This window comes from Trachymyrmex septentrionalis, unplaced genomic scaffold, assembly GCF_001594115.1.
Source record: "Trachymyrmex septentrionalis isolate Tsep2-gDNA-1 unplaced genomic scaffold, Tsep1.0 scaffold277, whole genome shotgun sequence".
Classification (NCBI taxonomy): domain Eukaryota; kingdom Metazoa; phylum Arthropoda; class Insecta; order Hymenoptera; family Formicidae; genus Trachymyrmex; species Trachymyrmex septentrionalis.
In genome coordinates this window covers 157,831-169,662 of record NW_017305438.1, presented here as the reverse complement: position 1 = coordinate 169,662, position 11,832 = coordinate 157,831, and the positions used below count along the sequence as shown (strand labels likewise).

At 32.7% G+C, this 11,832-nt stretch overlaps 1 protein-coding gene across 3 annotated transcripts in view; it reads left to right on the top strand.

The window, feature by feature from the left end:
- The window catches only part of LOC108749229, a 28,731-nt gene that overhangs the window by 4,439 nt on the left and 12,460 nt on the right, over window positions 1-11,832 (top strand). For all 3 annotated transcript variants that reach the window (XM_018487797.1, XM_018487795.1, XM_018487796.1), the window contains exons 2-10: window positions 4,842-4,955; window positions 5,278-5,528; window positions 5,753-6,046; window positions 6,736-6,945; window positions 7,393-7,737; window positions 8,573-8,964; window positions 9,303-9,570; window positions 9,709-9,971; window positions 10,105-10,315. In XM_018487797.1, coding sequence (XP_018343299.1) covers window positions 4,843-4,955; window positions 5,278-5,528; window positions 5,753-6,046; window positions 6,736-6,945; window positions 7,393-7,737; window positions 8,573-8,964; window positions 9,303-9,570; window positions 9,709-9,971; window positions 10,105-10,315 — 2,347 coding nt within the window. In that variant the 5' untranslated portion in view covers window position 4,842. The remainder of the gene's footprint in view (window positions 1-4,841; window positions 4,956-5,277; window positions 5,529-5,752; window positions 6,047-6,735; window positions 6,946-7,392; window positions 7,738-8,572; window positions 8,965-9,302; window positions 9,571-9,708; window positions 9,972-10,104; window positions 10,316-11,832) is intronic.

The window sequence follows — 11,832 nt, the reverse complement described above, 5'->3', positions numbered from 1 at the left end:
AGCCTTTTCTTTCCTGCGATGTTCAAACCAAATTGTATAATTTTAGTAATAATTGAAATGCACTCAAACATAATTTGAATAAGTCAACGCTTTGATAATCGGTATCATTAATGAAAAATCGTTAGTATATTTTAATTATTAAATGACGTGCATCTGTAAACAATTTGATGAAATGTAATTACGCAAAGTGAAATCTCTCGGCTGTGCTGAAAGAAAATTTAAAAATGTTTAAAAATAGAAGTTCTTCGAACAAAGGCTTTGAGTAAATTTAAGATTAGCTTGACAACTAGAATAAATTTAAGTAATGCGTGTTGCTGATTTATGTTGACATCGTTTAACATAATACGATTGTGCAAAATCAAAAATTAGTCACGAAAAAGATCCTTGCGAAGTCGCAGATTGAAACTTTTCAGAATAATATTTACAACGTAAATTGAATTCAATTTATCCAATAATTAAAATCTACATTTGTATGCAGATAATCTAAATAGATGTGGAAGAATATTTTTTCAGCAAAATTAATTAATATGTATTTTATTTATTTATTTTAGCATGTATGTTTTAAAATACATTATTCTTAACTTATTTTCCACTTACTTATAAATTGTATTACTTTGACATTAGAAATGTTGAATACCAGTTTAACACAAAATATTTAAATACATAACATAATCATATTATGTTAAATTAACATATAAAAATATATTTATATTTTTTAAGTTAAAATATATAAAAAATTCATCATAAAATTTTAACAAGATGAAGTGGACTGCTTCTCCTAAATACAAAATGTTTTTACTGTGTAAAAATACTTAAGCAATCGAAATCTACATAATGTAATTATATCCAATTTAGATTAAAAATATAATTACATATAATCGAATCCAAAACAGCAGCCTGAGTAAATCACAACAGGACAAACAAAGAAATGTATTTGCGTGATGAAAAATAAGTACAAATTACTCAAACGATTAATGTTCGATACCAATTACTTTACGGTGCATTTTGATGTACATATACGTAATCGGCGAGAAATCGTGGATACGTATTTGCTAGAATTCTCCTTCCTCGGCGAAGAAACGGTCAGTTGTGTGTGAGTGGTCCTGAGAAAAAAGGTCCGTTCACGATTGAGGACGATGAACTGGATCCGGCTGCCGATCGTCGCGTTAAAATCCGTTCTCGAAATATATTCTCTCCATGGCAAGGTCGTTCCTTTCCTCGTGACCTCGCGTTCCTCCGAGAATTCTGGCTCTCTTCAGCTCATGTGACTCACGCTTACACTCGCGAAGCGAAATTCTCTGGCTATCTACTCGTGCGTGGCAGTCCGCTGCATAGTCTGTCGAAAGTTCGATGGAAGATCGGCGATAGATAAATAAATCTCTTGTCAAACACTCCCTTCCTGATAGAAGAAACATTTATCACATTATACAACAAAATCTTGCACAAAATTTATGACCTACGTTTAAGAATATATTTACAAGAATAAATGCAAAAATATTGATCTTTCACAAATTAATAATTGTTAAATTTTAATTTTTTCTAATCTAATCTTTATTCTTAATCAATGGATTTTTTATTAAACAGATCTTTCCTTACTATCTTTTTTTATAAATTCGGTATTAATGAATCCGCCAATTGAACTTTAATTTAAGTTCTTCCCTATCTTCGATAAATAGATATTCTATTAAACAAACGTTTCATTAGTCTTAACAAACGAATTTACAATTCATTATTGGCAGGTCCGTCTTTCATCTTGATAGATCTTTTATTATAATTCTCGAACGCAACGCTTGTATCGTAATCCACGCAGGGGTAACTGATTATTAGAAACTCAACTCTCAACTGCCAGCTGTCTTCGATCAACTGCATTCCCTTTCGCAAGCAATGACAGTTCGTCGCACCCGATCGCGTGCATCGTCCCAGAAACTTATTATTCCGAATTGGTAGCTAACGGTACGCGACTTCCTCACAGTTTCGACACGACTCGGAGGAGAATACTAAAAGAAAAAGAAAAATCGGAACAATCAGTAAGGTTTTTCAGTACTGACAGAATATTTTCTTAATTAATTCTTTTTAATCTTTTCCCTTGTGGATTGCGAAAAAATTAACTTATACCAATTAGAAATGTGACGATATCTGTGTGTGATATTATTGTATAAATTAAAACAAAGTCCACACAAGTCGAAATTTTAGTCATACTTTGAACCTCTTTCAACCTCAATTAAATCTTATATTTTGATATTTGTACAATCAAATAGGGCTCTCTTTTAATATTACTTAATCTACAGCTTCTATTTAGAAAACTTCTTTTGAACCTAAAAATAAGAAATCTTACAATAATTGCCATTTACAGGCTACGTAGGAGCTCAATTCATTAGATTAGAAGTTATTATAAATCTCTAGAGTCTACATATCATTTTTAAAGTCTACATACGTTCTAAAACTAAGTAGAAGAAAAATTTTGCCTCGGGCATTGAATCAATAATTAATTTAATTATTTATATTAATAACTAATATGTTATGGGAGCTTTCCAGCAGAGGCACAATCGACACAAGAGTCATTTCATCTTTGTTTATTATTGATTATTGAACAAGGACAGAATGACTCTTGTGTCACTTTGTGTCTCTAGCTGTAAAGCTCGTTATATTAATAAATAATATATTAATAATTAATTCAATTATTATATATTAATAATGAAATAACAATTTAATTTTGTATTAAATGATAACAGAGTAACATAAAAAATCGATGAATAACACGATAATTATTGGGCGTTTAATTAATTTAATTAACTATTAGAATATGAATGTAATCAAGTTGAAGTACTTCATGAATCTCTCTTTTCACTCGCGAAGCGCATTCCGCGGTTACATCCCGCGACGCGTCGTCTTCTTATCGAGAGACGTAGACGAAAAAACGCGAGGACGAAGGAGACGAGAAGGAGAAAGGATGAGACGAAGGAACGCGAAAAAGAAAAGGCCGGGAGGGTGCACACATAGGAACTAGTCAAGCGGCGCTGATGGATTTTTAGGAACGCCAGGGGGGTCAGGAGGTACGCGGGGAAAGTCTCTGAGGGATATGCCGCGGCGCGGCCTCGAGGGCGACAACGGCCGCGGAACGACGACGGCGTAGCCCGCCGAGTTACAGTGGACGTCCTTGCTACGTTATCTGCCACGTCGTTCGTTTCGTTTCCCTTTCACTTTCAGCTGTAGTCCAGGAACCAGAAACCCCGGATCTCTCTCCCGCGCCGAACAAAGATACGTGCGTCCCCGCCGGGCCCCGTCGATGGGGGAACGTGTGCTAGATGTTGAGAAGAGATAAATGCGCGAATGCGCGATGACGCCTCGATAAACGCCAAGTTCGTTAGGTCACCGTAGGATAACTGTCCCTATTAACGTACCTTTAAGCCAATTTGCTCATTACTGAATTAATTATTAATTATTGAAGCTTTAATTTTGTCTGCTTGAGATCAGTATTGATTTTTCAATTATTTCTTTTTCTTATAATATTTTTAAAACGTTAATGTTTTATAATGTTGTTTTGCTAAAAATAAAGAAAATGTTTTTGTCCCTATTAATATAATAATATATCCCTCCAAGGGACGATGGCCCTATTAATATGCCCCCAATTTATGTGCCTATCCGTGCATTTGACTCATTTTAACATATACTAAATAATTATTAAAACAGATAATAGATGTAAGTTAATTGTTTCAATTATAATATTGCATAAATCATTATCTTAATTAATTACAATTTCAATGTACACTTATATAACACAACTTTCAATTTAGAATAAGGACAAACTGAAAATTTTGTGGTATTACCGGACTCATAAAAATTCCTCAAATCTTCTAAAAAATGTTTACTATACTTTAATAAGTTAAAAGTTAAAAAAATAGAATATTATCTTTGGTCATATAAATTAATAATTTAATTTAATAAAAAAATACCTTTTCTTATTTATTTATGCTAATTTTCTTTAAATACAAAGGCTTATTTAAATACAAACACACTAATAGGGACAAACACAGTAATAGGAACAGATACTCTATGTTGAAAATTATGAAGTCGCGCGCGCAGATCGGAGCGACTTGAATTGATTAATGATGGATTAATGATTAATTAGTTCGCTGAATTGTGATCGTGGCTAATAACGCGTGAACGAAAGAAAGAAAACACTGTTGATTAATAAAGTAAAATAGTAAGTTTATTGTTGAGCAATAAAGGCTCATGAACCGTAAACTCAAGGATAAAAGAAGTTGAAGGTCGACAGCCAACATAAATCGCAGCAGTTGTTATGAAAAATAAAAATTTGTTTGTTCGACGAATTGTCAGACGAATTTTTATTTGAATTTTATTCTCAGTTTGCATTTTATCGTAAATTTAATTTTGCATCATTATAAATAATATATTATCAAGCTGATTTAATAATTGTGCGAGTCAGATAAAAGATTGTTTATTATACAATTTTTTATTATATAGTTTTTAAGAAAATAGATAGTTTGATTTAGAATTAGTAACTTCTTATCAAAAGAAAAATATATTTACTGACTTTATATATATTAAATCGCGATACTTTAATACACTTCTCTAAATTTTCTTCATTTTATATAAATTTTAAAATCTAATTTTTTATATAGAGAGAAAGGTCTACGATTTTAATTAAAATACTTAAATGTTGATGATTTTCCATCCATCAATCCTTGATTCTTCATTTCCAAAGGCTCGCAGCGAAAAAGCCTTTTTTCATTTTTTATAAATTTATAATACTCCGTTATAACAATTGCATTATTTGTTTAATAAGAGAACTAAAATTGAGATAAATTATCAATCTGTAGAATGGCGAAGAACCAACATCAGAATGGCATAATACCGGGAGCTGGCATGGTGTCCGGTCCGGATGATTTTTCGGATGGTGAAAGCACTCCTCTGACTCAGGACTATGGCGGAAGGTATGACGATTTCATCAACGTTAGTAATTTTTTTTTCTCAAGGATCCAAAATTTCAAGGAAATAAAATTAAATAAAATAGGAGACTGAAATAAAGAGATAAAAAGATATTTTCTTTAGTGTCCAATTTTTTCTCAATTGTTGTTTATTGAAATAATTTGCTTTAGATTACATTCGAATACTCAAATTAAAAAGCATAAAATCTCTCCTTTTGTCTCTCGAGAAGATTTGAAAAAATAAGAAACTTACATAATGTTGATTATAAACGTTTATTTGTTAATTAATGATGTTTCGATTAATCAACACTCAATTGTTTGAATGTAGCCAACGCACGATTGTTGAAACAAAAGGATGGGATGTATTTCGGAATCCGCCAATGAAGACCGACTCGAACTCGGGTTCCATGGCAAACCAGAAATGCCTAGAGAGGATGGTGCAGGTAATCAAGGTCATCGTCTACCTGTTTGTTTTCGTCATAGTGTTGGGAAGCGGTGTAATTGCCAAGGGCACGATTCTCTTCATGACGTCGCAACTGCGACAAGACAGAAAAATGCTTTACTGCAACAGGCAATTAGGTGAGACTTAAATATAGTGTGTTATCCTAGCGTAAAAACTTAATTTATGTGATTCAATTCAATAAAATAAAATAATTCCATTCTGACCAACTCGATTAACTAAAGATTGTGTAATTTTACTTTTAATTACAATATAGAGCAGAAGAAAAAGATAAAAAAAGATATTTATAATATCCCATAATTATTTTAATCTTAATAATTATTATCGCAATGTCTTCTTGCAGATCGGGAAAACCAGTACATAGTAACACTGCCCGAAGAAGAGAGGATCGCTTGGATATGGTGCATAATAATCGCGTTCACAGTGCCGGAGTTCGGCACGCTGGTACGCAGCATTCGCATGTGTATCTTCAAGTCCTGGAAGAAGCCGCAGTCGATGCACTTTCTCGTAGTTTCCATCATGGAGACATTTCACGTAGTGGGTCTGGCCTTAATGTTTCTGGCAGTGCTTCCGGAACTGGACGTCGTAAAAGGAGCGATGCTGACCAACTGCGTGTGCTTCGTTCCCGGATTGCTCGGTAATTTCATTCCAATTCAATCAATTTTCGTTCGATTTCACCTCGTTGAGCTTCGAATATATAGAAAAAACGATTTTGCTGAAGTATCTAAAAATTTAGCTTACGAATCTGAAAATAATTTTGTTAGACAATCTAAATATTGCGTTGGAATCTCAAACATAATAAGTAATGCTACAAACAGTTTCAACATTCTAGCAAATAGTTTAAGCATCCTATGTAATTATTTCTTTTGGTCCAGACCAAATTATTTTCAGAACCAATTAAATTTTTAGATATTTTAACAAAACCATGAATATAAAAATTATAATACATAAAAAATAAGAGAAATAATAGAAAATGTCAATAAAGCAAGAGAGGGAGAGAAATATTAAACAAAAATAAATAAAAATAAATAATTAAATATTAATCTAATCTATTACATTATTTGCATATTAATATATATAATGCGTTAATATAAAGTATATTACATATTATATATACTGCCGAACAGTATATTACATATTATCTAGCTCTGAATACTGAACTACTTGATATTAAATTTAAAAAATGTGGATACTTGATCTTGCTTTCAATCGCGATTGCCCGACTTTCGCGATCGATTTTTCCACGGTTCCGTGTTGCCGAGCGAATAATCATGAAAGTAGTGATTGCACGAGAATAAGTGAAGTGAACGCTACATACATTCGCAGGCCTACTTTCTCGTAATAAAAGTAAAGACGACTCCAAACGATTCGTCCTCGTTCTCGTCGATATCGCCGCTCTGGCCGCACAAGCGACCAGCTTCGTCCTTTGGCCCTTCCTAGACAGCTCAAGACGATCCTTATGGCTGATTCCCCTTACGCTGATTCTCGTATCCTGCGGCTGGTGGGAAAATTACGTCTCCATGCAGAGCAGAATCGGTGAGTTCTCTAATCCTTTACAATCCAAATGTTTTTATTTTAAATGGAAATCAAATTATAAAAAAAAGTTTTTAAATCTTTTGTAGAATACTAATCTTTCGTAATTAGTTAAATAATTACCCTAGAAAACATTTTTTGTATAATTTGTTACAATTTTTATGTAAATTTCAAAATTTTTAATTAATTTATAACTTGTAGAAATTTTATTAGGTTTTTATACAAATTGAAACACTTTTTACAAGTTCCAAGAAAGTCTACATCTTTTCTAGAATTTTTCATATATGTATATAAATTCTAAAATATTCTAAGATTTTTAAGATTTTTATTGTATAATTTTTAATAAAATCTTATAAAATTATTAAATTAAATTATTAAATCATATCATAGCTGACCTACAACTCTTTTAAAAACATCTTTCTTTATATTTCTGTCAATTTCTCCTCACAGGTTTAATCAGATCGCTCGGCAGAGTGAAGAAGGAGATGCGATTGACGCGTTACTTCACTTACATGTTGGTCTCTGTCTGGAAGATCATGGCGTTCTTCATCAGTTCGATACTGATACTGCATATCAAAGGGGATAATGTCGGGCATCTCTTCTCCATGTTGAGCAGTGCCTTCGGCGACCATAAGATCACGGTCACTTCCATCAAGTCGATAAACAGCGGCAGTTTGCCCGATCTCTCGGAGATTCTGACGGGCGACATCACCGAGGTCGTTAACGCCGACTTCAACACGCCCATTTATGTCCTCCTACTGCAAATCGCTGGCGCTTACTTTGCCTACGTATTTGGTGAGTGATTCATGAGGTTGAAGCTAACTTGGGAAAAGATAAGAATAATATAATCATGGCTCTTGTCAAATAAGTATATAAGCCACACAATTGGAAAATTCGTGTTATAAATTTATATCACATGTCCTAAACAGTCCATCCAAATATCTATTAATTTAAGACAAGATGAATATGTTAGAAAGTAAAAATATTAATACAAAAAAATTAAATTAATACAAAAATTAACAAAAACACTGACACAATTTATAAACAATTGTGTAAATTGTTGTAATTTCTCGATAAAATTAACATTTAAATTAACACATATTATGCATTTATCTTTAAATTTACATTTTAAAACATATTATTTTTATGTTAGTTGTTACTCACTCATAAATTGTGTTATTTTTAAACTAAGCGTTCTCTACTTAGCGCTTACAACGCTAGCGAGTATTATTTATCCAAGTGGAACGCAGCTTAAAAAATGAACATCAATTAAATTAATTTAATGCAAAATATTCAAATAACAAAATCATATTACATTAAATTCTGATATCTTAAAAATGTAAAAAAAATTTTAATAAAGATCGCTTTTAATACAAATATAAAAATAAATTCGTGGTGAAAATGTTTTTACTGTATATAATATTTCGATCGTCTTGAGAGGACTATTTAATTAAAAATTTGAATTATACTTGTAGTAAAACCCTCACAGTTGAAATAATACGGAAAAATATGGGCTAATAAGAGTTCATACTTTATAACGTGGTTAACACTATTTAACAAGAGATTCTCCATTGGACTCGTTGAAGATGCTTTTTAATTAATTAATGTTTAACATCGTTTCATCATCCAGGCAAGTTTGCATGCAAGATCCTGATCCAAGGCTTCAGCTACGCGTTCCCAGTGAATCTCACGATACCGGTGTCGATCTCGCTTCTGATCGCCGCATGTGGTCTTCGCAACAACGATCCATGTTTCTTTCACGGCACGGTACCCGATTATCTGTTTTACGAGTCGCCACTGCCAAACTTCCTCAATGACTTCGTGTCGAAACAGTATGCCTGGGTGTGGTTGCTGTGGCTGTTGTCGCAGACCTGGATCACCCTACACATCTGGACGCCCAAATGCGAGCGTCTCGCGGCCACAGAGAAGCTCTTCGTCGTGCCGATGTATGACTCTCTGCTGATCGACCAATCGATGGGCCTTAACCGGAGAAGAGATGATCAACCAGAAGTCAAAGTCGAAGTAAGTATCTTTAGATAGAATGGCTTTGAATAAAATTTGCAAAATAAAATTAATTAACGTTAATGCATTGTTTAATTTTTTAATTCTTAAACAATCTTTATTTAAATATCTTAAATAAAGATCTTAAGAATCTTAAACAAGAATGTCTTGAATCTTTTAAATATCTTAAATAAAGATTATTTTAATTAAAATTTAAAATAAAAATAGAAATTAAACTAACGTTAATGTTGATTTCTTAATTTCTCAGTTCTTAAAATGATGAATTATGTTAAATAAAAATATAAAATCATTGGTAACTTGAAAGTGTTAGTTTTTAATCGGTTCGGGTTAATCGATAGGATCTGGCAGAAATAGAGAAGGAGAAAGGTGACGGCGACTATGAGACAATCTATGAACAGACGGACGGTTCAACCACACCTCCATCCGCGGTGAAGAACAGCGATCATGTAACTAGAATTTACGCTTGTGCTACTATGTGGCATGAAAACAAGGAGGAAATGATGGAGTTCCTAAAAAGTATCCTGCGTCTGGACGAGGATCAATGCGCGCGGCGCGTCGCCCAGAAGTATCTCAAGGTGGTCGATCCCGACTACTATGAATTTGAAAGTGAGTTGGATTGTTCCAATTCAGAATTTTGAAAATGTTCTCTTGAAAAGTTATAAATTTTGAGATGTATCACTTTCCTATCAAAATTGTGATATGTCTATCGTTCATTGCTTCACATGTGGAAATGTGTTCCTCCAGCTCACATATTCTTCGACGACGCGTTCGAGTTGTCCGACCACGACGAAAATGAGTCGCAGGTGAACAGGTTCGTGAAATTGTTGGTCGGCACGTTAGACGAGGCCGCGTCGGATGTACACAAAACGAGAATGCACGTGAGAGCGCCTAAGAAGTACCCGACTCCGTATGGTGGACGATTGGTATGGACTCTTCCTGGAAAGACGAAGATGATTGCCCATCTGAAGGACAAGAGCAAGATTCGACACAGGAAACGATGGAGTCAAGTAGGCATATTATTAAAAAATATAACTATAATAATAAAATTTTTTAGAGTGTCCTGAGCACTTCATCTACTTACTTAAAAGTTACAAAATATTAGAGACTGTCTCGTAAAAAATTATTCAATTCTTGATTTAGGTAATGTACATGTATTACTTACTGGGTCATCGGCTAATGGAATTACCGATCAGTGTCGATCGCAAGGAGGTTATCGCCGAGAATACGTTTCTGTTAACACTTGACGGCGATATCGACTTTCAACCGGCGGCGGTGAAGCTTCTCGTGGACCTGATGAAGAAGAATAAAAACCTTGGTGCCGCTTGCGGTCGCATTCATCCGGTTGGCTCCGGTAAGTCGTTCTAGCACAAAAAATGACATGATTATATATGTTTAAACAAGTAAAAACTAATTGCAATAAAGGTATTTAATCAAAACAATAATTAATGCAAAAGATTCTCATTATTAAAATGAAATAATAATAGAAATAAAAGTTACTGAAAGCTCGAGTACAGTAATTGTGGCTCAAAAGTCTTCATATAAAATATATTTACTTAAATACATCAGTCTCATTCAGACATTCAACATTCCCTAATCTTAGCAGCTATGCTCAGTTAGAAATGAATAAAAATCATATCTGAGCACGTTATGGAATTGTTGGGAATGGATTTCGGAATTATTTCGTTTTTCCCCTAAAAAATACAATATAGAAATCTAGAAAATAATTAAACAATCGGAATCCATTTTGAATAATTTTATAATTTCAATAGTTCTATTAATGCAGTAATTTCATTATTCCATTAATTTGAATAATTAATTAATTTCAATAATTTCATTATTTTATTAATTTAAAAAAATAGTTATCATTTTTCTTTCTTCAATTCAATACTTTAGAAAAAAAGAGAGCGATATGATTCGAGCTACCTCACAAGTGCTCGCAAAAATCTGTACATTTCAAGTCGACTCCTGCGGGCGCCGTTTACTATCTTCCCACTATCGCTCGAGGTTCGGCGGCTTAGTTGCCGATCGCGCGCGCGACGTTGTGGCTCAAGAGCGTATCCCTATACCAGAAAATATACTGGGAGCGCACCTTCCCGGTAAAAAATTGTTCATGCATGAATATGTATAAATATGTATAAACATACATAAACACGCATAAATATTCATAAACATGTGTAATTACATATGAAATATGTCCATACATGTTTATACATTCTTTTTTTTTTGTAAAATTACTTTTTAGTGTAACAGAAATAATAATAGTAATGTAAAAATATTCAAAATAATTAATGTTGAAATTCTTAGAGTAAACGCAGCGATCAATTAAGTTGACTAATACTATTAGAATTAGACAATCAATAATTTGAGTTATCAAATGTAATTGCAGTTTAATGTATTATTTGAATTACAATATATTCAGTAATGTGCTTTGAGTATTTCGAACAACACAACAAGGATATATTGACCTTATATTAACAAATATAATACTCGGTTTTATAATCAGATATCGATATACTCGTATATATATATATATAGGATGCAACTATCACAAACCTGATAAACAATTGATTCACAATATTAATATCTTTAAACGGAAATATTCTTAAAATTAGAACTACACCCGATGAGCTCATCGATGTCGCCGGAGAAAAGAAAGGATCGTAAAATATAAAATGATAAAGTTTTTGATTTTAATTATTCACGCGTGCGCTTATAAAATGTTACTAAACATTGCCAACTTGACTTACTATGTCCAACAATTAAAAAAAGTAATTTTAGCACTATTCATTTTAGAAAAAATCAAGTTTGAAGAAAAATAAAAAAAATTATTTATGTATAATTATATATAAAATTATGCATAATTATGTA